Raw genomic sequence first — 26,804 nt, 5'->3', positions numbered from 1 at the left:
GCTAGTTGTGCCAAGCTTATAGAGACATACCCCAAGAGACGTGCAGCTGTAATTGCTGCAAAAGGTGGCTCTAAAAAGTATTTACTTTGGGGGTGATGAATAGTTATGCACACGCATTTTTTTGTTTGTTGTTGTCTTATTTCATGTTTGCTTCACAATAAAACATATTTTGTATCTTCAAAGTGGTAGGCATGTGTAATGATACAAACGGTTGTAAGGCAACAAAGGGGGGTAAATACTTTCGCAAGCCACTGTATGTACATACCCAGCGTCCAACAGAGCTGCACGAGTTGTGACCCGTTTTTGTTGGTTATGTTGTCGTAGTTGTGTCTATGGGGGCATATGGGAGAGGGAATGCTGTCCCCCCCCAGGTACTGAGGGTGTGCTGAGGGTATCAGGTTCTTGTCCAGTTCTGAGATTTAGGTCACCACAGACTAGTACGTGTCCCTGGGCCAGGAAATTGTTGCTCTCCCCCTCTAGGATGGAGAAGCTGTCATCCTTAAAGTATTGGGGGTATGTGGGTAGCCTATCAGGTGTAGGCTATATATCACACTTCCAAATGAAGATAGCCTAAACAGAATACAAACGTAAAACATAATAATAAAATAATAATAATATCCACGTTTTCTAATGGCAGCTATTTTTCAGAGATGTGATCAACATTAATCAATCAATTAATCAATAAATCAATTCCAATTCTCGTTAATGCAATATACACTCTCCCACCACCATTTGCTACAGAAGTGTTTCTTAATCCTGTTCCTGTGGAGAGCTGTGTACTGCTAGGGCAAAAACACAAATGTGCACCCACTATACAGTCATTAACAGAGGTAGTTCGGTGAATAACGCTCTGGTGATTAACCTCGTCCGTCTGAGACCTGAAGACTTGTGTTAGCTCCCTGAGATGATGCCTTGCCTTTAGCTCAGCAGACTTGTGGCGCACAGGAGATCCTGGTTAGAACCGCAGTCAGTCACATGGCGCCGTGACCCAAATGGGTGTCTGCAAGAAATAAAGGGAAAGGGAAAAGGGGATACCTAACCCCTCTGAATCAGAGAGGTGCGGGGGGCTACCGTAATCAACCATGTCATCGGCGCCCGGGGAACAGTGGGTTATCTGCCTTGCTCGGGGGCAGAACAACATATTTTTACCTTGTCAGCTCGGGGTTTCGATCCAGCAGCCTTTCGAGATCAATGGTTGATGTCACTATGTGTTGGGGCCAAAGATCAAATTTAGCTTTAGGGACACTAAAAACCTTGATCTATGGACCCATGATCTGTTAAGCAGTAGGCTTCATAGGAGCAAAGGGATGTGATATGAACATCAGCAACGGAACGTAATCCACCATTTATAAAATTGTGTAGGTTTTGGCAGAGGGAGACCTCGTGTGGCAGTCGTTGGAGCTTTTTACAGTCTGTGTTGGAGTCATTCGAAAAAAATGTAATGTTTTATTTCAGTGTAACTAGCTAGACACATTTATTTATCTGAATGTTTTTTTATTTTTTTATTTCACCTTTATTTAACCAGGTAGGCAAGTTGAGAACAAGTTCTCATTTACATTTGTGACCTGGCCATGATAAAGCAAAGCAGTTCAACACATACAACAACAGAGTTACACATGGAGTAAAACAAACATACAGTCATACAGTAGAAAAATAAGTCTATATACAATGTGAGCAAATGAGGTGAGATAAGGGAGGTAAGGCAAAAAAAGGCCATGGTGGCGAAGTAAATACAATATAGCAAGTAAAACACTGGAATGGTAGATTTGCAGTGGAAGAATGTGCAAAGTAGAGAGAAATAATGGGGTGCAAAGAAGCAAAATAAATATATAAATACAGTAGGGGGAGAGGTAGTTGTTTGGGCTAAATTATAGATGGGCTGTGTACAGGGGCAGTAACCTGTGAGCTGCTCTGACAGCTGGTGCTTAAAGCTAGTGAGGGAGATAAGTGTTTCCAGTTTCAGAGATTTTTATGATGTATTTTTTTATGGAAAATAATAATAATAATTCTGTTTGCGTTTGTTGCTGCCCTAATGGGCATTGTCCGCTTTTGGTCCAACCGAGGGTATGCCTGGTTAATTTCGCAACGTTTTGGTAAATTTCGCAATGTTAATAACGTTGCAAAATGTGCATGTTTTGAATGCATCTTTGGCTTGGTTGACGTCTACAGAATGCATAATGGCGGCTTCCTTGGTGAGACCACGAGTATCTTTACCATACGACAATTCTGGTGTTAGCCCGCTTTAAACAAGTTTTTGTCAATGGCTAAACGTGATTGTGACTTATCAATGGTGTTGTTTTTGCCCACATTATTCAGGAAGTCGGGGCTATTTCGATAATGACTGGTTCTGATGATTTGAAAACAGAAGATACCGGGGTAGCTAAGTTAGCTAACCATTCATACATGCTTCAGCTCTAGTCCGAATGTGTACATCACCACATTTAAACTATTTTATTAAGCCAATCTGACAGTCTTTTTCTATCCCATTCTATAGGACGAGTCGGTAGAGGACACAAAAGATGATTTGAAAAAAGATCAAGGTTCTGAGGTAATTAACAATCATGCATGCAACTAGGTTATAAGGCTTCTCCGCGCCTAATGTGCTTCGGTATCATCACATTTAATGACAGCCTATTATAGTAGTCTTTTCTTTATCATATTCTCCTAGGAAGACGAACCGGCAGAGGAACCAAGAGAGCCAAGGATTCGTGAAACGCCAGAGGACATCAAACTCGACGCAATTGTCAACACATTGGCCTTCCATCCAAAACAAGATATTTTTGCTGCCGGGGATATTGACGGTGATATTTACGTGTAAGAAATATAACCACTTGTGATGCTTATGAACATTTACATAAATGTAAGTGCCATTGTGGACGTGAACGTCATTGTTTTGCATCCCCAGATACTCCTACTCATGCACAGAGGGGGAGAGCAAGGAGCTATGGTCGTCTGGACATCACCTCAAGTCCTGCAGGGAAGTTGCATTCTCTCATGATGGACAGAGTAAGTGTGATCACTGGTAGGGTTTGGTTGCCTTGAATTTATTTTGCTTGTGATACATTTTTATCATCATGTTGGTCAACACAACTTGCTGGGCCCTTCTGTCTGTTATGTTTTAAATGGTTAAACATCAACCAGTAGTTCCTTTTCTGTGTATGTAGAACTGTTCAGCGTTTCAAAAGACAAGTCAGTCCATCTCATGGATGTGGAAGGGGGAAAACTTGTCACACGCATCGCCAAAGCCCACAGGTAAAGTCTCTTTAGTCCATTGATGTCACTAGTTTAGGGCTTTTTGTTCCTTTTTCTACACCCTCACTTGTTCAATGTTCCGTTGTCCAATTGCTTAACTCTGAGACTGTCCGAAGCAGAGTTTGCAATGTCTGGTTTCCTCACCTTCACCCATATTTGACAAGTGTCCCAATCAATGCACTGCTGCTGGTGGATGAGAATGTGCTCGCCACCGGGGATGATGGGGGGACACTGAAGGTTTGGGACATGAGGAAGGGCACATCGTTCATGGACCTGAAGCATCATGATGACTATATCAGCGGCATTGCTATTGACCAGGCCAAGAGAATGCTTCTCACCTCCAGGTAAGAGTTCAGTTCAGACACGGGATAGGGATGGATAATTGAATAAGTGTTTTCAGTGGCTCTATTCATTGAGACTAGCATGTACAGATGTGACTTGTCAACTGACATGAATTACGTTTTATGTCACAGTGGTGATGGGACGATGGGGGTCTTCAACATCAAGAGGCGGCGATTTGAGCTCCTGTCAGAGTTCCAGAGTGGGGACCTTACCTCGGTGGCCATTATGAAAGTGAGTGTCTCATCCTCTTTATCTGAAGGTTCAGGACTGGCTAGTCTACTGGCTGAGACACTTGAAATCCTTGCATTATCTAAAAAGAGTCAATAACTTAAGTTGTCCACTGTTCCCTGCCTCGTCACACAGCGAGGGAAGAAGGTGGTGTGTGGCTCCAGTGAAGGGACTATGTACATCTTCAACTGGAACGGCTTTGGAGCCACCAGTGACCGCTTCGCTGTGAAGGCAGAATCCGTGGACTGCATTGTTCCCATTACAGACAGTATACTGTGTGCTGCCTCCATGGATGGAGTTATACGGTGTGTTATACAAGTGTTCAGTTGGATTTTATATAGGATCTAAAGAGTTTAATGGTTTTGGAGACTTTAATTATTTAGAAGTAATATGTTAAGTTGTCATCTGCATTAGATGATAACATGCAAAGCACAGATTTGGGGGAGATTCTTTTGCAAGGTGTTGTTCTTCAAATCTCCTATAGAGGGCAAGAGTATGCCAAACATACTTATGACATGGCTTTATTTTTCCTTGGGACCATTTTTAGTTTTCAGTGATACAGTACTGAAGTTTTTACTTAGACTAATTAGAATCTCTCTCTCCCTCTTGACAGTGCCATAAACCTCCTGCCCAATCGGGTCCTGGGCTGCATAGGGCAGCATGTTGGGGAGCCTATTGAGCAAATTGCCCGCTCTCGCGACTCACGTTTCCTGGCGAGCTGTGCCCACGACCAGATGATCAAGTTCTGGGACATTTCAAGTCTCCGCGACATGACAGTCAGTGACTACCGGAAGAGGAAGAAGAAAGATGGAAACCTCAAGTCCCTCAGCAAGAAAGCCTATGGGGGTGGGGATGACTTCTTTTCTGGACTGATGGAAGAGACTGAGGCAAAACAGGAAGAGAAAGAAGAGGATGAAGGAGACAGTGACAGCGACAGTGATTAAAAGATACTTGTGGAAGTCATGCCCATCATATGTTGCCAGAGGTGTTGTGTGCTATTGGTCAAACAACTCCTGGCCCTTGCACCAATAAACTCTTCTCAGCCGGCACTGTTGAAAGAGGCATCTTGGCAGAGTGGAAGCTTTAGATGGTGTATGCTTGGGGCATAGCCTTGGAGATGAGAACAGCCTGTTTCATCCACTGCTTGCAGTGTGGTTTTCTCCTGAAACATGACTCTTCAAAGGTCTGGTGCAATCCCAGTTTAAAATAAAAAATGTTTATTAAATGTAGAGCCCTTAGAAATTTAGTCCCATAGATCTGGTTGGATTCTGCCATTGGAGAGCTGAGCTATGGGAACTCAGGATCAAGGAAGAGTCTGGGGCTGGTTATGGGGTCAGAGGTCACTGTTCAGATTCGTCTTGCAAGAGGAAACCCCTTGGCCTGGTTTGCTGTAGTATCTTTGCCGGTATTGTAGCATGACATCATGCACATGTATAATGTACAGCATGACATGGAAATAAAATGTTTTATTTTATTTTTTTTACATTCGATTGATGTATTGTTTTAAAGTATCACTCATTGGCATCTTGTACAAAATATTATTTACAATTTAGGGACCAGGTAAAGTGATGGCAGAAGTGTGGTGTTCTGTTGGCTGTTGGAGACCGCAATAGTACTAGAGAGCAGTGCCAGAATAGAAGACACATTCCAAGAGCTTTGTGCAAATAGACAAACTGACAACCAGTCCTTAGAGGACACAAACTCGGATCTACAGGACAACAGCATTTTCACGGTCCCATAAGGCTCCCTCAATAGAGCGTCTCACCATCTTGGTTTGTATCACATGGCCAGAGTACTTAAGTTGTTTTTGGGGGTATCCGTACTTTGATATTTTTGGTTACTTTTACTTCACTACATTCCTAAAGAAAATAATGTACTCCATATATTTTCCCTGACACCCAAAAGTACTCGTTACATTTTGAATGATTAGCAGGACAGAAATTGGTCCAATTCGCACACCTATCAAGAGAACATCCCTGGTCATTCCTACAGCCTCTGAGCTGGTGGACTCACTAAACACACATGCTTCATTTGTAAATTATGTCTGTTGGAGTGTGCCTCTGGCTAGATGTAAATTAAAATAAGAAAATTATGCCATGTGGTTTGCTTAATATAAGGAATTTGTAATGATTTATACATTTAAGTACGGTATATTTGAGCAGTTCTAAATACTTTTGATACTTAAATATATTTAAAACCAAAAACTTTGACTTTTACACCAGTAGTATTTTACTGGGTGACTTTTACTTGAGTCATTTTCTATTAAGGTATCTTTACTTTTACTCAAGTATGACAATTGGCTACTAGTTCCAGCATTGCTCTCTACTTAGGACAAGGGGGCACCTAAAAGTAGGCTAAGGTAATTACATTTGCCCTGAGGGTGGATAGAGAGAGGGAAGTGAATGAGTAGAGTGCTTTGGTGTGTAATGACTCCTAACTTTTCCTGGGTTAGTAACGATTTGGGGGAGCTGGGTATGATTTAATCTGACGAGTGGGTGGACCCTGGCCGTGTTTCCTTAGGAACACAGCACAAAGACAGCAGTCATGATGCTGAGGGGGGGCGGACTAGTGAAATTACCCAGCACCGTAACACGTCAGCAATGAGTGTTTTAGAATATCCTTATTGAACAGCACCACGGTTTCTTAGCATACTACTACCGTAATGTGTATGGAATGAGGGACTACGATTGGGCTGTGAGACAATTCCCATGGCTTTTATTTGCAAATGCGTACTTACGAGCCCCTCCCAACAATGCAGAAAGAAAAATATAGAATAACAGGATATGAGACGTACTGTTTTTCTCTCCACCCAGCTGAGTTACTCGCTCTATAATAACAACGGGAAAGGACACTGCTGTGGTCTGCATGTCTGGTCTCAAATTAAACTGGGTTGTGCCTCGCGGTTTACGATTAAATCATTACGATGAGTGGATTGCTTTGGTGACACTGTTACAAATTCCACTGTTTCTCTATGCTGCTCTCCATTCATCCGTCAGTGTGATGGAATTGTATTATCATTGGACTAATATAATATAGTACACTCCCACCTCCCATATCAATCTCATCAATTTCCTTCTGCTATAGTTGTCTTTTGCTCAGCTTAATGTTTCGTCTCCAAGGTTTATAAATAATACTCTATGTGAAATGTGTTTTCAATACATTTGCAAATGTTTCTGTCACACCCATGTACTAACTAGTGATAGGCAATCAATACTTAGCCTACATGAATTGGATCTCAAATAACTAAATCCTAAACCTCTTCGAACACGATTTTTCAGCCACACACTGGCATAACAATGTAATTACCCGGTAATAAATTGTATAATATGAACTTCTGTAACTTTGTGCCATAGACTGAATGGTTGCGTCTTCTTAAATTAACACATTTCTGGTAAGCATCAGTTGGGATGTGATGCTAAAGGAATGTGAAACCCCGCCGCCCTGTTTGAGATTTAGATAGAAGTCTCACGGTGGCACTCAGCATACCAAACTCTTTTCACTGGAGCATGCGTCCACACCACTTCTGATCATCATCACCACAGACCAGCAATAATACCCCTGGAAGAAAAAAAACCGGAATCACTTTAATGTGGTTGATAGTCTGTGAAATTGTATTCGGTTGAACAGCGCACCCATCATTAAACACTGGTAAGTGTTTTGTGTTTAGTGGGCTAGCTAGTTAGCCCCCCCAAAATAAGCTATCCAAATTGGCTTTGTAACGTTAGCTAGCTAAACACATTGATGATCGACTAGATGGGGATACATTCATGTAAATAACAGGTATGGATAAATTATAGGTGGCTGGTGTACAGGGGCAAATTACCGAGATACCGTTAGGTAGCTAGCTAGCAAATAACATCGAAGTGTTGGCCCCCACCTGAAACGTGTGGCCAAGTTTTAAACTCTAAATTACCGTGTGGGAAGTTTTAAACCCACACGTTTATACGTTACAGACTCTAGTTGGTTCCGGAATTGGATCCCTTGATAAATATATTGAAATAAGACTGTATAAAATAAATACAAATACTGAGCTACAGTAGCTATATTGTATGCTCAATTTTATTTTATACTTAAACAAAATCTTTCTCGGAGCAATTGTATAACAAGTTAAGAGTCTCTCCTTTAATCAATACTTCAGCACCCTCCACTTACGACAACCACGCGGAGCTTTTTTCTGAAAGGTTTTATGAGATTGGAGAACACATTGGGAGAAATCTTAGACCATTCATAATCTTTCCAGATCCTTGATATCCTTCGCCTGCGCATATGGACTGCCCTTTTCAATTCATACTACAGGTTTTCAGTGGGGTTCAAGTCCGGATACAAATAACCATAGCGAAATATAGGTTTTTGTGACCAATTAACCATTCTTTGTAGATTTAGATGTGTGCTTGGTTCCTCACCGGCCACAAAAGGGGTTCTGATTGTGAAATGCAGTTTTGTTCAATGAATCATTTTCCATGGTTTCTTTTGGTCGTTCAATATCCAGATCTGTTCCTAATCATCCCTCGAAAGATTCTTGACTTTGGTCTGGTTACTGTGATGATTGGTCTCCCGAGTGGTGCAGCAGTCTAATGCACTGCATCTCAGTGCTGGAGGCGTCACTACAGACCCTGGTTCAATTTCAGGTTGTATCACACCCGTCTGTGATTGGGAGTCCCGTAGGCCGGCGCACAATTGGCCCAGTGTCTTTAGGGGTAGACCTACATTGTAAATAAGAATTTGTTCTTAACTGACTTTTTTGAAAAGTTTTGAGATCCTGTACACGGTAAAAGTTGGGAATAATGTATCATTTGTATCTAGTGCGGTGGAGAGCTAGGGGCCAATTATGTGTGCGCACGGTCGTGTGTTGACTGACAGTAGTCCCAGGAAGGTCCATCTGACTGCACATAGAGCCCTCTGTGATTTAGAGACAGCGTGGCAGCATAGGTAGAGTGAGGGGAAAACTGGTCAAATAGAGGTGGCTTAATTTGCTACACAGAATTTTCCTTTAAATTCCATTGATACCCATTGGGGAATTCAACTCAATCTTGAAGTTATTGCCATGAAACATTCAGATTATGCTTTGAAAATCATTTTAGTTTTGATAGTCAGTATTGACTTTCAAATAGCACAGCACATAAAGCCAACCAGGGTTCTCACCAAAGAATGAGAGGCACTGTGCCATCTTTTGGACTGGCTGTGCCACTAAGTAAAACATCTATTTATATGGCAGGTGTTCAAAAACACAAATCTCTCGGGCCTCCACCCCAGCCATATTCGGCAGCACCACCTTGTTAAAAAATCCCGGTGAGAACCCTGCCAACGTTTTGACCTCGAGGCTGGAGCCCTTCTCAATGACGTGCTGGATACCAGACATCCTTGGGAAAGGACAAACTCAAAGGCTTGACTGAAACCATGGGTTGATGTGCTGGTCTAAAAAATATATATTTTCGAGGCTTTAGTTTATTACTTTGTTTATATAATTATTAAGGCATGGACTGTACACTGCAATTCAGCTCTTATATTCCAATGTTGTACACTATGACAAACTAAACTTTACTATTACGGCAAGTTATTAGAAAATGCATATACAGAGCATTCGGAAAGTCTTCAGACCCCTTGACTTTTTCTAAAATGTAGTAAATAAATGTTTTTCCTAATAAATCTACACACAATACCCCATAATGAAAAAGCAAATTAGTTTTTAGGAAGTTTTGCAAATATATTAAATATATAACAGAAATACCTCATTTACATATTCAGACCTTTTGCTATGAGACTCGAAATTGAGCTCAGGTACATCCTGTTTCCATTGGTCATCCTTAAGATGTTTCTACAACTTGATTGAAGTCCACCTGTGGTAAATTCAATTGATTGGACATGATTTGGAAAGGCAAGCACCTGTCTATATAAAGGTTGACAGTGCATGTCAGAGCAAAAACCAAGCCATGAGGTCGAAGGAATTGTCCGTAGAGCTCAGAGACAGGATTGTGTCGAGGCACAGATATGGAGTACACCAAAAATGGCCTCATCATTCTTAAATGGAAGTAGTTTGGAACCACCAAAACTCTTCCTAGAGCTGGCCGCCTGGCCAAACGGAGCAATCGGGGGAGAAGGGCCTTGGTCAGGTAGGTGACCAAGAACCCGATGGTCACTCTGACAGAGCTCCAGAGTTCCTCTGTGGAGATGGGAGAACCTTCCAGAAGGACAACCATCTCTACAGCACTCCACCAATCAGGCCTCTATGGTAGAGTGGCCAGACGGAAGCCACTCCTCAGTAAAAGGCACATGACAGCCAATTTGGAGTTTGCCAAAAGGCACCTAAAGGACTCTCAGACCATGAGAAACAAGATTCTCTGGTCTGATGAAACCAAGATTGAACTCTTTGGCAGATGACAACCTGCTCAGGACCTCAGACTGGGGGCGAAGGATCACCTTCCAACAGGACAACGACCCTAAGCACACATCCAAGACAACGTAGGAGTGGCTTTGTGACAAGTCTCTGAATGTCCTTGAGTGGCCCAGCCAGTGCCCAGACTTGAACGTTACAAGCTTGTAGCACCATACCAAAGAAGACTCAAGGCTGTAATCACTGCCAAAAGCATTTCAACAAAGTACTGAGTAAAGGGTCTGAATACTTATGTAAATGTGTTATTTCCGGGTTTTTTTTATTAAGTGGTTTTGCTTTGTCATTAAGGGGTAATTGTGTGTAGATTGAGGAGGGGAAATTATTGTATACATTTTAGAGTAAGGCTGTAATTTAACAAAATGTGGAAAAAGTCAATGGATCTGAATACTGTCCGAATGCACTGTATGTAATTGACACCCTGCTTGGTAAAGGATGTCAGTAGTGCCAGGGGTTAAAATAAATGACAGGCCCATCTGTATTTGCTTAGTTTCTGTTCAATGGAAATGTTGGGGAAAAAATAGCTATTTTATCACTCAATCCAATGAAAAAATGTGTATGTAGACCCCCGTCTTACATGATTGTATTTTCTTCCTCGAGAGGGAGAATGATGGAGGTGAGGAGGATCTGTTGTATTGGGGCTGGCTACGTGGGTGGTCCCACCTGCAGCGTCATCGCCCAGATGTGCCCTGAAGTGACGGTTACCGTGGTTGACGTGAACGAGGACCGCATCCGTGCCTGGAATTCTGATAGCCTTCCCATCTTTGAGGTGAGTGGGAGACAAGATTATTACAAGAAACTATCAGAACAGATCTCAACTTAGTAGAATTTGTCTCAACTGCAGGAAATTAAGTAAAACTATATTACTCATTCATATCCAGGTTTCTCAAAGATCTGTCCTAACTTGTATTGGTCTTTCCAATATTTCCAGCTTCTAGTGTTGCCACGTAAAGTAATTCATTTTGGCCACTTGACTTTTGATCCCTCATGATACTTTTGACACTTGTGGTCTAACAACCTCTCTCTCTTTCTAGCTTGGACTCCAGGAAGTGGTGGACTCATGCCGCGGGGTCAACCTTTTCTTCTCCACAGACATTGATGAGGCCATAAAAAATGCAGACCTGGTCTTCATATCTGTAAATACTCCTTTCCTTAATGTCAATTGCTTTCATTGGAAGTATTGTTGAGACATGTGTCTCAGTTTTGCTTTTTTTTAAGGTAATAGTAATCATTTGGTGGTTGTTTATATTTGTCCTACTTCACACATGTACAAGTGTGTATTTATAAAAAAAATGTTTTTTTTTGCATATCTCCCCCTAAGACAACCTCTGGGGGTCACGACCAGGGTCAGCAATTAGGGTTAAGTGCCTTGCTCAAGGACACAGACAGATATTCGACCTAGTGACCTTTAGTTAACTGCCAAATGCTCAAACCACTAGGCTACCTGCCGCCCCAAAATGCAGTGATGGTGAAAGATCCATGATTGAATCCACCTGAAACATTTCCCCTTTCCTTTGCCAGGTTAATACGCCTACCAAGACATTTGGGATTGGTAAGGGTCGAGCAGCAGACCTGAAGTACATAGAAGCATGTGCCCGGCGCATTGCCGATGTCTCCAGTGGCTGTAAGATTGTTGTGGAGAAAAGCACAGTTCCTGTACGTGCTGCTGAGAGCATCCGCCGCATCTTCAATGCCAACACCAAGAGTAGCCTCAGCTTCCAGGTAATTTCAGGGGACAGGCTTGCATGGGTGGATGGACTGCACATCAAACGTCTACTGTCATCTACCTGCCATGTCTTTAAAAGTATGATCTTGTTCTCCTGCAGGTTCTCTCAAACCCAGAGTTTCTTGCTGAGGGAACAGCCATCACTGATCTGAAGAATCCAGACAGGGTATTGATTGGGGGGGATGAGACCCCTGAGGGCCAACATGCTATTCAGGCCTTGCGGAGCATCTATGAACACTGGGTCCCCAAGAACAAGATCATCACCACCAATACCTGGTCCTCTGAGCTTTCCAAGCTGGTATTTATGTCCTTCTATGTCCTTCTGTACATTACTGTATAACAAATCTCAGTTCAGCAGCGTTACGATCTGAGACTAGAGGTCGACCGATTATGATTTTTCAATACCGATACCGATTATTGGATGACCCAAAAAAAGCCGATACCGATTAATCGACCAAATTATTTTTTGTTTGTAATAATGACAATTACAACAATACTGAATGAACACTTATTTTAACTTAATATAATACATCAATAAAAATCCATTTAGCCTCAAATAAATAATGAAATATGTTCAATTTTGGTTTAAATAATGCAAAAACGTGTTGGAGAAGAAAGTAAAAGTGCAATATGTGCCATGTAAAAAAGTTAACGATTAAGTTCCTTGCTCAGAACATGAGAACTTATGAAAGCTGGTTGTTCCTTTTAAACATGAGACTTCAATATTCCAAGATAAGAGGTTTTAGGTTGTAGTTAATATAGTATTTAAAGGACTATTTCTCTATACAATTTGTATTTCATATAGCTTTGACTATTGGATGTTCTTATAGGCACTTTAGTATTGCCAGTGTAACAGTATAGCTTCCGTCACTCTCCTCGCCCCTACCTGGGCTCGAACCAGGAACACATCGACAACAGCCACCCTCGAAGCAGCGTTACCCATCTCTCCACAAAAGCCACGGCCCTTGCAGGGCAAGGGGAACAACCACTCCAAGTTTCAGAGCGAGTGACGTTTGAAACGCTATTAGCGCGCACCCCGCTAACTAGCTAGCCATTTCACATCGGTTACACCAGCCTAATCTCGGGAGTTGATAGGCTTGAAGTCATAAACAGCTCAAAGCTTGAAGCACAGCGAAGAGCTGCTGGCAAACGCACGAAAGTGCTGTTTGAATGAATGCTTACCAGCCTGCTGCTGCCTACCACCGCTCAGTCAGACTGCTCTACCAAATATCAAATCATAGACTTAATTATAACACACAGAAATACGAGCTTTTGGTCATTAATATGGTTGAATCCGGAAACTAATTTAGAAAACAAAAAGTTTATTATTTCAGTGAAATACGGAACCGTTCTGTATTTTATCTAAACGGGTGGCATCCCTAAGCCTAAATATTCCTGTTACATTGTACAACCTTCAATGTTATGTCATAATTACGTAAACTTCTGGCAAATTAGTTCGCAACGAGCCGGGCTACTCAAACTGTTGCATATACCCTGACTCTGCGTGCAATGAACGCAAGAGAAGTGACACAATTTCTACTGGTTAATATTGCCTGCTAACCTGGATTTCTTTTAGCTAAATATGCAGGTTTAAAATATATACTTCTGTGTATTGATTTTAAGAACGGCATTGGTGTTTATGGTTAGGTACAGTCGTGTAACGACTGTGCGTTTTTCGCAAATGCGCTTTTGTTAAATCATCCCCCTGCGTTGCATCAATTATAGGGGCGGCAGCGTAGCCTAGTGGTTAGAGCATTGGACTAGTAACCGGAAGGTTGCGAGTTCAAACCCCCGAGCTGACAAGGTACAAATCTGTCGTTCTGCCCCTGAACAGGCAGTTAACCCACTGTTCCCAGGCCGTCATTGAAAATAAGAATGTGTTCTTAACTGACTTGCCTGGTTAAATAAAGGTAAAAAAAATAAAAATAAATAAATATGCGACGCAGGACACGCTAGATAAACTAGTAATATCATCAACCATGTGTAGTTAACTAGTGATTATGATTGAATGATTGTTTTTTTATATGATAAGTTTAATGCTAGCTAGCAACCTACCTTGGCTTCTTACTGCATTCGCGTAACAGGCAGGCTCCTCATGGATGAGGCAGGTGGTTAGAGCGTTGGACTAGTTAACTGTTAGGTTGCAAGATTGAATCCCGGAGCTAACAGGGTAAAAAACTAAAAATCTGCCAAATCGGTGTCCAAAAATACCGATTTCCGATTATGAAAACTTGAAATCGGCCATTCCGATTAATCGGTCGACCTCTATCTGAGACACCTTCTGCAATGTTTCCTGCCTTTATTCATTGGCTCACTTCTCTATCCATGGTTTTCCCCCCCAAAAAATTATAGGCAGCCAATGCCTTTCTTGCCCAACGCATCAGTAGCATCAACTCTATAAGTGCCCTCTGTGAGGTAACCGGTGCTGATGTGGAGGAGGTGGCACATGCCATTGGGACAGACCAGAGAATAGGCAGCCGCTTCCTGAAGGCCAGCGTAGGTGAGTGGGAGAGAAGCAAGGCGGGAGTGGTTGAGTTGTGGGGTAGTAACAGTTAAGTTGTGGTTGGATGAGATCATTGGATGACTGAGTGATTGGGTTTCAGTTATGGAAAAGTGTGATGTGAGTGGATGAGTTCAGTCATGATACATTCTGTGTTTTTGTTTCACAGGATTTGGTGGCAGCTGTTTCCAGAAAGACGTTCTCAATCTTGTGTACCTATGCGAGGCACTGAACTTACCTGAGGTTGCACGATACTGGCAACAGGTGTGCTTTTATCATCAACTCAAAGTAGTGCAATACAGAACTCGCTTCTCATTTGATAAGACATTCCTGTAACACTTTTTTGTTTTACGGTCAGTAAAATACAGTATCACAATGACAAATGTTGAACATCTCATTGTTGTGTCACCCAGGTTATAGAGATAAACGACTACCAGCGAAAACGATTCTCCTCACGGATAATCAACTGCCTCTTCAACACAGTGACAGACAAGAAGATAGCCTTGCTCGGATTCGCTTTCAAGAAAAACACTGGCGATACAAGGTATGGAGGGGCATTTAAAATATTTATCTGCTTACATCCAAAGCTCTGAGCGTATTGTCCTGTTGCCCCCTCCAAGCTCATATACTCATATCCTTGTGTGCATTTTGTTTTTAGGGAATCCTCTAGTATCTACATCAGTCGCTACCTGCTGGAGGAGGGAGCCTGTCTACACATCTATGACCCAAAGGTTAAAGCTGAGCAGATCATGCAGGACCTGACTAAGCCCACACCCTCAGAAAGACATGACACTGCCACAGGTAGCCACATTGTTCTATCTGTAAATTAATATAACAGTAAATCCTAAAGAAGATTAACAAGAATACCTTTATTGAATACATGATATTTCAAGGGGTGTTCTGTTCTCTCTGTGTTAGGTGTTAGTTGCCATAACGTGGGAGACTTTTTTCGCTCATTCTAATGAGATGGGATTCATGTTTGTTGTACAATTGTGTGAAAAAGTTGTATTTATGTGCATGAAGTAATCCTTGTTTATTCTCGCTCATCCTAGTTTCTCGTCTAGTCACCATCGTCACAGACCCATACAAGGCTTGTGAGAATGCCCATGCAATTGTGATCTGCACAGAGTGGGATATGTTCACGGTGTGTATTTAAATTTTTAAGCTACTCACTCATCAAATGGCAAGGAGATGACTCTGGCCACACAGATATTTTGGTGCCACTTATATAATAACATGCCGTTGCACTGTTCATTGATGAAAGGGAGCTCTCAATGTAAACCATGAAGTCTATATTTGTATTGCAGGAACTGGACTATGAGAGGATCCATAAAGCCATGCTGAAACCTGCCTTCATCTTTGACGGCAGAAGGATCTTGGACAGCTTGCACGACCAACTCCAGCATATTGGCTTCCAGGCGAGTAACCACGGCCACAGTAAAAAGTATATGTTTTGTAACATACACCGGATAGGTGCAGTGAAATGTGTTGTTTTACAGGGTCAGCCATAGTAGTATGGTAAATTAGGGATAAGTGCCTTAGTCAAGGGCACATCGGCAGATTTTTCACCTTTTCGAACTGGTCCAACACTCTAAGCGCGAGGCTAATAGTCATCCTACAGTAAGACGTGAACAATGTCTAGGACTCTGATGAGATTATGAAAACACCAAGACCAAAAAAAGGTTGTCTTTTCTTTTGGAAGGCTGTGCTGACAAAAAGCCAAAGATCCATTCACAGCAGCATGCTTAGTGAGTCCCATTAGTATTTGAAAAAAGTTGAGTAATAGACAGTCCAGCAGTTTCCAAAGTAACTGTTTTGTCCTTTCCAGGTGGAGACTATTGGGAAAAGAGTTAACCAAAGAACCCCTTTCACTACCAGTGGCGACAGGTCAGAAATGGACCAACCGCAACCATTGAAGAAGAACAAACTGTGAAGTGTTCTTTACAGGACAGCAGCGTCAGAGCAGGCTCAATGCAGTAGTAAATTAAACCAATTTATAATTTTGCTGTAATATTAAAATCAGTCATTTCAGCACCTGCATCAACTAGATGGGATGACTTCAAACAATTATGTTAGCTACAATGAAAGAGGCTTGGATAATGTTTTGGTTAGGGTTCAAGATCTGGTTTGTCGGCTACATGCGGCAACAATATCCCTCCAAACTTATGCTTAATTTCTTTGTTTTGTGTATGTTGGACAACTACCAGGGTTTGGATGTTTTACTTACACAAGGGGTAAAACAACTTAAACTGATTTCATAACTTTCTGTATTTGCCCTTTTTTCAAGTTTTCTGCCTAAAAGTATTCCTGTATGAAAGCAATTTTTAAAAGGACAAATTCCATTTTTCTTACTGAAGATAATGTATTTAGTTTTTATTCATTTCAAAGCAATTTTTATACAAGATGGTGCTAGTTGAATGTGAACTTAAGCAGTGTGAACATGAACCCGAAAATGCAATATTCTAATTATATCTATTATCTTTATGCATGAACTCTGTAAAGTAAAACATTTATCTATAGTTTTTACATGCAGAATAAAAAGCATTTTTAGTATCTGGAATTTAAAAAATTATAATTTGCAGGCCCAGAATCAATAGTACTGTACGACAATTATGTTACTTTCTCTCAAGTGTTGTGTACTATGTAGTGGTGTCCCCCTCTTTATTAGTTAGAGGTCTCATGGATGGTCAGGCATTCGCACCGTCATTCTGTCAGCTAATTCTAGGACACTGCATATGGAACTGCATACCTCGGTCGACAGTCTTGATGCACTGCTGGGTTCTCCATGGAGCAGCGGCTTTATTTGACACATGAACCTAATCCTCAACATCTGTTCTGCTCTGACAAATGCACTTTAGCAACAAGGCCCAAATTATGACGCACATGTAGTGCCTTCAGAAAATATTCATACCCCTTGACTTATACCACATTTAGTTGTTGTTACAGCCTGAATTCAAAATGGATTCAATATTTTTTCCCTCACCCATCTACACACAATACCCCGTTATGACAAAGTGAAAACATGTTTTTAGATTTAAAAAATGAAATACAGAAATATGTAAGTATTCACACCCCTTTGCTATGGCACTCCAAATTGAGCTTAGGTGCTTCCAATTTCCTTTGATCATCCTTGGGATGTCGCTACAACTTGATTGGAGTCCAATTAAATTGTTTGGACATGATTTTTAGAAAGAAACACACCTGTCGTGCGGTTAGGCAAGGTTAGAACGTGGGCCGGTAACCAAAGGTTGTTGGTTCAAATACTGGAGCTGACGAGGTCAAAAATATATAATCTGTCACTGTGCCCTTGAGCAAGGCACTTAACCCTAATTGCTCCAGGGGTACTGTACAATGGCTACCCATACTGTGACCCCAAAAAACAACATTTAGATTACACACTTGCCTGCAACAGGACAGATGTAAGCACCCCCCAAATTGTTATTATATAGAAGGTCCCATAGTTGTCAGAGTAGAATCTATACCTTGAAGTCCAAGGAACTGTACGCACAGTACCAGTCAAAAGTTGACACACCTCATTCAAGAGTTTCTTTATTTTGACTATTTTTTACATTTGTAGAATAATAGTGAAGACATTAAAACTATGACATAACACATATGGAATCATGTAGTAACCCAAAAAAAGTGTTAAATAAATCATTTATATTTGAGATTCTTCAATATAGCCACCCGTTGCCTTGATGACAGCTTTGCACACCGCTTGTCATTCTCTCAACCAGCTTCACCTGGAAAGCTTTTCCAACAGTCTTGAAGGAGTTCCCACATATGCTGAGCACTGTTGGCTGCTTTTCCTTCACTTTGCGCCCCAAATAATCCCAAATCATCTCAATTGGGTTGAGGTCAGGTGATTGTGGAGACCAGGTCATCTGATGCAGCACTCCATCACTCTCCTTCTTGGTCAAATAGCCCTTACACAGCCTGGAGGTGTGTTGGGTCATTGTCCTGTTGAAAAACAAATGATAGTCCCACTAAGCTCAAACCAGATGGGATGGCGTATCGCTGCAGACTGCTGTGGTAGCCATGCTGGTTAAGTGTGCCTTGAATTCTGAATGAATCACAGACAGTGTCACCAGCAAAGCACCATCACACCTCCTCCTCCATGCTTCATGGTGGTAACCACACATGCGGAGATAATCCGTTCACATACTCTGCGTTTTACAAAGACACGGCAGTTGGAACGAAAAATCGCAAATTTGGAATCATCAGACCAAAGGACAGAATTCCACCAGTCTAATGTCCATTGCTCGTGTTTCTTGGCCAAGCAATTCTCTTCTTCTTATTTGTGTCCTTTAGTAGTGGTTTCTTTGCAGAAATTCAACCATGAAGGCCTGATTCATGCAGTCTCCTCTGAACAGTTGATGTTGAGATGTGTCTGTTACTTGAACTCTGTGAAGCATTTATTTGGGCTGCAATTTCTGAGCCTAGTAACTCTAATGAACTTATCCTCTGCAGCAGAGGTAACTCTGGGTCTTCCTTTCCTGTGGTGGTCCTCATAAGAGGCAGTTTCATCATAGCGCTTGATGGTTTTTGAAACTGCACTTGGAAGAACTTTCAAAGTTCTTGAAATGTTCCAGATTGACTGATCCTCATGTCTTAAAGTAATGATGGACTGTAGTTTCTCTTTGCTTATTTGAGCTGTTCTTGCCATAATATGGACTTGGTCTTTTGCCAAATAGGGCTATCTTCTGTATACCACCCCTACCTTGTCACAACACAACTGATTGGCTCAAATGCATTAAGGAAAGAAATTCCACAAATTAACTTTCAACAAGGCACATCTGTTAATTGAAATGCATTCCAGGTGACTACCCCATGAAGCTGGTTGAGAGAATGCCAATAGTGTGAAAAGCTGTCATCAATAAAAAGGGTGACTACTTTGAAGAATTTCAAAAACTAAATATATTTTGATTTGTTTAACACTTTTTAGGTTACTACATGATGTGTTATTTCCTTGTTTTGATGTCTTCACTATTATTCTACAATGTAGAACATAGTAAAAAATAAATAAAAACCCTTGAATGAGTAGGTGTGTCCAAAGTTGACTGGCACTGTACATCTCCGAGATTGTGATGAGGCATATATTTGTGGAAGTGTTTAAAAATATTTCTAGTGTTGAAAGTTCCAAGAGCACAGTGGTCTCCATCATTGGGAAGTTGAAAAAAATATGGAACTACCCAGACTCTGCCTAGTGCTAGCTGTCCGACCAAACTGAGCAACCAGGCAAGAACGACCTTGGTCAGGGAGGTGACCAAGAACCCAATGACCACTGACAGAACTACAGAGCTCCTTGGCTGAGATGGGAGAACCTGCCAGAAAGACAAGTCTCTACAGCACTTCACCAATCTGGGCTTTATGGGAGAGTGGCCAGACGGAAGCCACTCTTGAGAAAAAGCCACATGACAACAAACCTGGAGTTTGCAAAAAGGATGTGAAAGACTCAAGAGCATAAGGCAAGATATTCTGTGGTCTGAAGAGACAAACATTTAAATATTTGGCCTGAATGCAAAGCGCTGTCTGGAGAAAACCAGGCACAACATCACCCGTCTAACACCATCCCTACTGTGAAGCATGGTGGTGGCAGCATCATGCTATGGGGATGCTTTTCAGCGGTAGGGACTGGGAGACTGGTAAGGATAGAGAAAACAATGAATGGAGACAAATACAGGCAAATCCTTGATGTGAACCTGCTTCAGAGTGCAAACGACAGACTGAGGGCAAAGATTTACGTTCCAACAGGACAATGACCCCAAGCATACAGCCAAAGAAATGCTGGAATGGCTTCAGAACAAGAATGAGAAAGTCCTTGAGTGGCCCAGCCAAAGCCCAGACTTGAATCCTATTTAAAAAATATGTGTAAAGACTTGAAGATTGCTGTTCACTGCCACTCCCCATCTAATTTAGCAGAACTTGAGAAAATCTGCAAGGAAGAATGGGAGAAAATCCCCAAATCCAGATGTGCAAAGCTGATACAGACATACCCAAGATGACTCAAAGCTGTAATCTCAGCCAAAGGTGCTTCTACAAAGTGTTGATTTAGGGATGTGAATACTTATGTAAATTAGATATTTCTGTATTTAATTTTCAATAAATTTGCAACCATTTCAAAAAACATGTTTGCACTTTGTCATAATGGGATATTGTGTATGGATGGGTGGGGAAGAATATTTAATACATGTTTAATTCAGGCCGTAACACAACTAAATGTGGAATAAGTCAAGGGGTATGAATATGTTCTGAAGGCACTGTATGTGTTGTCCACTAAATCATAACCGTAAGTATGCAATTTCCTTTCAATAACAGCTGAGCAAAAACCATTGATGATCATGCCAAAGCAGATTGATTGCATTCAGTCACCACAGTTTATATTGCTCATGCAAAGAGGGGAGGATTTAAACTTTTATGCAATCACTACCACTAAATATTCAGAGACAAACATTATTTCAATTTCATGTAAGCTATTCATGCCATTGGTATTTACAAATACTCAAAATACATCCCTCATAGGGACTGGGGGGGGTGAAATAACATTAGCTAGCTAATCTTCCTCTATTTCTGGACTCAGGTGAGAGTATTTGCACTGAAGTGAATGGGTAAAACAAACTGGGGAAAATATATATATATATATATTTATTGCCATTATTAAATTTGTGATTGTTTTAATAGTTGACACAATTAGTACAGTTAATATATTGTTTTTGTTGAATTCACAATGAATTAATTTGGGGGCTTTTATTTTGAAGATGTTATTCCGGATATTCCGTCAGCAGAGAAAACAAATGAACGTTTTGTCCATCCACGAATTTTGCTTTGAACGATGGCGTGCCCTTTTTTACGAGATCCAATTGACATCGGGGCACAAGTTGTGAGAAAAACAATACGAACTAAGCGTTTGTTCAAAGACAGACAAAATCCTCTAAGTTTTTCCGAAGAATACATTAACGAGAGGTATCACTTCTCGTCTCATTGTATTGTATACCTGGCGGATCTGTTGACACCTTCATTGAGCAACGATACACTCCGCAGCTGTGCGCTTACAGTAATGCAAACACTCTGCATCGGTTTACATTTTTTCGCATGTGGAGAATATATGCATGCAGTCGGTGACGCTGAAAATTTGAGCGTATCCACAGTTTGTCGAGCCATACGGAGAGTATGCATCGCACTGACGAGAATTCTCCCTGATTTCGTGAAGTTCCCTGGTCATTGTTCTCAACAAGAAGTTAAAGACGGCTTTTATAGAATAGCAGGTTATGTATTTCATAGTAGGCCAATGCTTTTGTTAGTACTAGTAAGTTAAACTGTAAGCTATCTAAATCATTTAACGCCTGTGATCGTTGCAGGACTACCTAATGTAATTGGTGTGGTGGACTCCACTCACATATCCATCAAAGCGCCTTCAGGACCAGAGGTATCTGATTATACTAATCAGAGATCATTTCACAGCATAAATGTGCAGGTAATACTGTGGAAGGTGTAAATGCTTAACTGTGATAAAGAAATAATATTTAAAAAATATATTCCTAGAGAATGTAATTTGAAAACTCACTGCATTGTAAATCTTTTCCAGATGGTTTGTGATTCGCAATGTCTCATCACAAACATTGAGGCAAAGTGGCCTGGATCTGTGAATGACTTCCACATACTCCAAAAGAGTGTGCTGTACCATCAGTTTCAGCAAGGTGACATTACACAATGACAAATGTTACAACTTCCAAGTTCTATGATTTCACCATGTCTCTCTTACCTCCCTTACTTCTCAGGTTGTTTTGATGGGCAGCTTGTGGCTGACAATGAGTATCCCTGTCTTCCATTCTTGATGACGCCATACCTGAATCCTAAACCAGGCGCAGAGAGCTGCTTCAACGAGGCACTGTACGAGACAAGGGCATGCATTAAGACAACATTCACCACGTTACGGTCCCGATTTGGTTGTTTGAAGGGTCTCAGAGTATCGCCACAGAGAGCTTGTGACATAATAGTGGCATGCATGGTCCTTCATAACGTTGCAATCATTCGTAAGGAGGCTCCACCCTGTTTCAGTTGGATGCCCCGGAAAAACCCAGAGCCTGTTCACTGTGATTACCAAGATGGTACAGCAATCAGGGATAGCATTGCTGCTCAGCTCTTTGTGTCATGCAGCCAAGTGTTATGACAATTTCACACAATTACATTTTCTCCCCTAAGTGATTGAACCACAGTGGCCTTTTCTCAATTGGATTTGCTCAACTCCTGGATCCCATGTCCTCTGTTCTCTCTGGCCCCCATTTTTTTTTTAAAGTTAAAAGCTAATGAGATTTGAAAATGTGCTTATATGAAATGATTCCTCCAATCATGCATCATCAGGCAAATTACATTTACAGGGTGGAATCCCAAAATACATGTAGCTAGTTGTACAAGCTATTTTATAGATAAAAGGATAGCATATTGTTTTTAAATGTTTGCATGCTTTTCTGATTTTAGAAAACAATTGGTGATTCATAGGGGGTGTGGCAGATGTCAAAACTTTTCTGAAAAGGACTCCGGTAAGCTACACTTGTGCTTCCTTGCCAAAAGGAGGCTATTGAGGAGGGGAGGACAGTCTTCCGTTTGCCTACTAACAAATTAACATGCTCCTCGACCACTTTCTGGGTCACGGGAGGAGGGTAGACTTCTGCCCAAATGAGAAAAGGCCACTGACTACATATAGACACTGCACCACTCCAGAGATATGCCCTCCAGAGATCAGTAAATGGAAGAAGGAATCTGACACACCTTTTTTGGGGGAGGGGGGGGGACATTTATTCAATAAGTAAAACTGAAAGATTGCAATAACTGTACATAAGCATGATTCATTTCCGTTCATGACTGCAAAGAAAAGAGAAACATGTAAACATGAGCTAAGGTTGATAGATATTTCATGAATAAATCCAAAATTTGGTTAAATTAGAAATATGACAACTGGTTGTTGAAGTGATGTGGATGGTTTTAGGTTCATTTACATTCTGAACAGCCTTCCTGTTAGTTTTCCCCAATCCTGGGCCTTTTACCACCAAGTTTGACTTTGTTTATGCAAAAGTTCTAAGTTGATTGTTTCTTTAAATGTTCTACAATTCTACTAACATGATGCTGCTTGTGTGACATGACATCTTGTAAACATTAAGGTGTGGAACTTACATTTAATTGTTTCTCAAGTAATTTCATCTCCAAGGACATCTTTTGCATCTTTAGTCTCCTGTAGTCAATCTCCTGTTGCAAGTATTTCATATACAAGTCCTTCACTTTGACATTTGAGGGCTTTCTTTTTTTGTCCCCCTTAAAAACATTGAGATTTAATCAAATGCATAATTTGTATTAATGGCTGCCATTACACCCATAATTTTCTCAGTATATTGTATTCATAATGTAGAAATATTAGACCTTACATGGCAAACACTTTTTTTTGGCGTAATCTTACCTCTCTGTCCCATGTTTTGGAAGTGGATGGTGTGGCCTCAGGTGAGGTCTCGTTTATGCCTGGACCCTATGGAGGTGTAATGTTTAGGCCATTATCTTTATCTATGAGGTCCGATAACGGATTAGGCCACTTCCAGAATACTTTATATAATAACTATATACGCATCAAATACATGAATTTATCACATTCCACTTGAACATTTTCCAAACACACATCTCTTCTGAATAAACCATATTAGGCCTACCTCATGTATAGACGAATCTGACGTGATATCTTCAGCATTGTCAATGTATACGACTGGTACCTGAAACATACAAAGTAGTCAAATTAACAAAAGTACAGTAGGCTGAGAAACAACTGCTTGAATGTTATCTGTAGCTTTCGACAACTCACATTATTCAATGACACTTCGGACCCAGATTCTGCTGTGATCTCCTCTGATGTCATGTGGTTTGCTAGCACTGCAAATGTATAATGCTTGTGTTAAAAAAAATGGTGAGGTCAATGCCAGATCTAAAAAGATGCAGTGGTGATCTCAATGGATTAGACTTGCCTCTCACAAAGTTTGAGCAGGAGAGTGTTGACTCGAGTTCTGTGGAAGAGGTTTCCTTTGTGATAGTGTCTATAGTGGAACAGAATTTATGGGTTTCAGCCATCAGGTCCTCTGCAGCAGAAAATACAGGTTGCAGTGGGCCTTCCTTGGTCTTCCGCCTATCTGCTTTTTTGGCTGGAATCAGAGATTACATCGTAAATTAGTATCTTGACAAAACGTCACAGTGGAGTCTATGGGGCAGTGCACGGACTGTGCAGCTCACCTGTTTGTACCATGTTCTTGTATTTCACCTTGACCTGCAGCCAACTTCGTTTTACTCCAGATGGATTAACCCTGTCAGGTAGGTGAAATAGTTTAATCTGAATCAATGAGTAGTTACAACATCTTCTCTACACACAACAAATAGCCTATCCAAAAACTGGATTGTTTACTTTGTGTTTATGTGTAACTTTCATCTCCACTGACTGTTTGACTTGAAATTGCAATATTGTCGCAAGCCATAGGTTGACATCTTGCAATTTCAATGGATAACCACAGATGAGATGGATGAGGGAAAGCATGTAACCGTAACAGTAACCGTTATCTTTAGAATAAGGTTAGCTAGCTAGCTATACCAGCTGTTCGAAGATGCTGGTCAGACAGCTAACTTAGTTAGCTAAATTTGCTATCAGACAGGAATTACAAAGCCATTCATGGTTCCTTGTCAGACTGTACTGTAGCTAGCGAACTACTGAACGTAGCTAGAGTAACAAGCTAGTTAGTCAGCCCACTTCTTTACCCAGAGAGCTATCAACCAATTCATCACGCTACACTCACTGGGTACTGTATTTAAAATCTATGGCAGCTCACGTTACTTACGCGTTGACTGAATCGGCTATTTTCTGCCATGCTGCCTGTCTCGCTTTACCAGCAGCAGTTGTATTATTTTTGTGATTGAAAATATGTTTTAGGTCCTCAAACCGCTGAAGTATAACTTGCTGCTCTGCAGCACTGAAAAAGGCTGCCCTATCTCCCTTTTCCATTTTTTAAAATCACGTGGTGTGGTCGTTGTCATGGAGACTTACACATCCTCCTAGCTCAGGCTATTTATTTATCTTTATTGGTTTATATTATTTGAATATGATGCCCTACCTAAACAGATTCTGAAAATGAGAGAAAAGTAGATGCATATGATATTGAGAAATTAGATAAGAACATTATGCCCTCTAAGAGGTCTTGACCTTTATGGCACATGTGCAAGCCCTGGCCTGTACAGGGTTAGTCTCAGACATTTCAAACCTGTAACATTATTTTGTTATTTTTATTTGATAATTTTGTATAATTTTTTTTGTCTTATTATGTATTCATTTTCTATATTTTTTTTAACCCTTTTTTCTCCCCAATTTCGTGGTATATTGGTAGTCTTGGACAGTCTTGTCTCATCGCTGCAATTCCTGTACAGACTCGGGATAGGCGAAGGTCAAGAGCCGTGCGTCCTCTGAAACACGACCCAACCACTGATTCTTGACGCAATGCCCGCTTAAACCGGTAGCCAGCCAATGTGTTGGAGGAAACACCTGGTATACCTGGCAACCGTGTCAGCGTGCATGTGCCCGGCCCGCCACAGGAGTCGCTAGAGCAAATAGGACAGGGACATCCCTGTCGGCCAAACCCTCCCCTAACCCGGACAACGCTGGGCCAATTGTGTGCCGCCCCATGGGTCTCCCGGTCACAAAAGAGCGTGGACTCGAACCAGGATCTCTAGTGGAACAGCTAGCACCTGCGATGCAGTGCCTTAGACCACTGCGCCACTCGGGAGGCCCAAACTGTAAAGTTGTTAATGTGGGAGCCAGTCCTTCTGCCTAGGCCTAGGGAGACTAGCCTAGAGGTTAGAGTGTTGGGCCTGTAACCAAAGGTTGTTGGTTCGAATACCTGAGCTGACAAGGTGAACAATCTGTCGATGTGCCTTTGAGCAATGCATTTAACCCTAATTTGCCTCGGGGGCGCTGTACTACTATGGCTGACCCTGTAAAACAACACATTTCACTACACCTATCCAGTGTATGTGACAATGAAAAGAAAACATAAATTAACAGATTTAGTACACAACTTGTTTCAAGCAGACCACCATAGTCCTGTGCCTAAGAACGCACTCACATCTGTAGCCATGACAGGCTGGTCATGGCTCACATCAACACCCTCACCCTGGACCCGTTCACTCCAATTTGCAACCAACACTGCCCTCACCCATCTGGACAAAATACCTATGTAATAATGCTGTTCATTGACTACATACAGCTCAGGAATTCAACGCCATAGTCCCCCCCAAGCGCAGGACCCTGGGACTGAACACCTTCTGCAACTAGATCCTAGACCCTATCTTAG

At 41.4% G+C, this 26,804-nt stretch overlaps 3 protein-coding genes across 10 annotated transcripts; 2 read left to right on the top strand and 1 right to left on the bottom strand.

The window, feature by feature from the left end:
• Positions 1-1,958: 1,958 nt before the first annotated feature.
• wdr55 (WD repeat domain 55) lies at positions 1,959-5,305 on the top strand. 4 transcript variants are annotated; one of them, XM_020466100.2, is made up of 10 exons: positions 1,959-2,192; positions 2,317-2,376; positions 2,495-2,548; positions 2,669-2,814; positions 2,906-3,006; positions 3,165-3,252; positions 3,417-3,596; positions 3,726-3,825; positions 3,958-4,127; positions 4,436-5,305. In XM_020466100.2, the coding sequence occupies exons 1-10, from the start codon at positions 2,106-2,108 to the stop codon at positions 4,764-4,766; spliced, it is 1,317 nt and encodes a 438-aa protein (XP_020321689.2). In that variant the 5' UTR covers positions 1,959-2,105; the 3' UTR covers positions 4,767-5,305. The 4 variants fall into 4 exon arrangements, with proteins under 4 accessions (XP_020321689.2, XP_031665194.1, XP_031665196.1 ...); XM_031809334.1 differs by having other exon boundaries at positions 2,070-2,192; positions 3,372-3,596; XM_031809336.1 differs by having other exon boundaries at positions 2,167-2,376.
• A 1,210-nt stretch (positions 5,306-6,515) lies between these two features.
• Positions 6,516-25,481, bottom strand: LOC116358283 (uncharacterized). Of its 4 annotated transcripts, none has more exons than XM_031809337.1 (9): positions 25,299-25,481; positions 24,703-24,773; positions 24,441-24,614; positions 24,281-24,348; positions 24,132-24,191; positions 23,888-23,953; positions 23,608-23,745; positions 22,199-22,324; positions 6,516-7,380 (listed from the first exon to the last, which is right to left on the bottom strand). In XM_031809337.1, exons 1-8 carry the CDS (start codon positions 25,460-25,462, stop codon positions 22,211-22,213), a joined length of 855 nt encoding a protein of 284 aa, XP_031665197.1. In that variant the 5' UTR covers positions 25,463-25,481; the 3' UTR covers positions 6,516-7,380; positions 22,199-22,210. The 4 variants fall into 4 exon arrangements, with proteins under 4 accessions (XP_031665197.1, XP_031665198.1, XP_031665199.1 ...); XM_031809338.1 differs by having other exon boundaries at positions 23,608-23,679; XM_031809339.1 differs by lacking the exons at positions 6,516-7,380; positions 22,199-22,324 and adding an exon at positions 23,034-23,298.
• Positions 7,247-16,989, top strand: LOC109874257 (UDP-glucose 6-dehydrogenase). 2 transcript variants are annotated; one of them, XM_020466097.2, is made up of 12 exons: positions 7,247-7,470; positions 10,811-10,979; positions 11,245-11,346; positions 11,732-11,932; positions 12,037-12,234; positions 14,289-14,436; positions 14,606-14,700; positions 14,850-14,980; positions 15,095-15,237; positions 15,489-15,580; positions 15,744-15,854; positions 16,265-16,989. In XM_020466097.2, the coding sequence occupies exons 2-12, from the start codon at positions 10,818-10,820 to the stop codon at positions 16,367-16,369; spliced, it is 1,488 nt and encodes a 495-aa protein (XP_020321686.1). In that variant the 5' UTR covers positions 7,247-7,470; positions 10,811-10,817; the 3' UTR covers positions 16,370-16,989. The 2 variants fall into 2 exon arrangements, with proteins under 2 accessions (XP_020321686.1, XP_020321687.1); XM_020466098.2 differs by lacking the exon at positions 7,247-7,470 and adding an exon at positions 7,473-7,602.
• Positions 25,482-26,804: the final 1,323 nt, after the last annotated feature.

This window comes from Oncorhynchus kisutch, linkage group LG29 (genome assembly GCF_002021735.2).
Source record: "Oncorhynchus kisutch isolate 150728-3 linkage group LG29, Okis_V2, whole genome shotgun sequence".
NCBI classification, from domain to species: domain Eukaryota; kingdom Metazoa; phylum Chordata; class Actinopteri; order Salmoniformes; family Salmonidae; genus Oncorhynchus; species Oncorhynchus kisutch.
This window is presented reverse-complemented; position numbering and strand designations above follow the sequence as displayed.

Bases quoted from the DNA above. Each gene is read 5' to 3' on its own strand.
- wdr55 (XM_031809334.1), top strand. From the start codon at position 2,106: ATGTTAATAACGTTGCAAAATGTGCATGTTTTGAATGCATCTTTGGCT. The intron at 2,193-2,316 runs GTGAGACCACGA...CACATTATTCAG, and splicing joins GCATAATGGCGGCTTCCTTG to GAAGTCGGGGCTATTTCGAT. The intron at 3,007-3,164 runs GTAAGTGTGATC...CTGTGTATGTAG, and splicing joins ATTCTCTCATGATGGACAGA to AACTGTTCAGCGTTTCAAAA.
- LOC109874257 (XM_020466097.2), top strand. From the start codon at position 10,818: ATGATGGAGGTGAGGAGGATCTGTTGTATTGGGGCTGGCTACGTGGGT. The intron at 14,701-14,849 runs GTGTGCTTTTAT...TGTGTCACCCAG, and splicing joins TTGCACGATACTGGCAACAG to GTTATAGAGATAAACGACTA. The intron at 15,581-15,743 runs GTGTGTATTTAA...TTTGTATTGCAG, and splicing joins CAGAGTGGGATATGTTCACG to GAACTGGACTATGAGAGGAT.
- LOC116358283 (XM_031809337.1), bottom strand. From the start codon at position 25,462: ATGGAAAAGGGAGATAGGGCAGCCTTTTTCAGTGCTGCAGAGCAGCAA. The intron at 24,615-24,702 runs GTGAGCTGCACA...CTCTGATTCCAG, and splicing joins CAAGAACATGGTACAAACAG to CCAAAAAAGCAGATAGGCGG. The intron at 24,192-24,280 runs GTGAGTTGTCGA...TGTATGTTTCAG, and splicing joins CCGAAGTGTCATTGAATAAT to GTACCAGTCGTATACATTGA.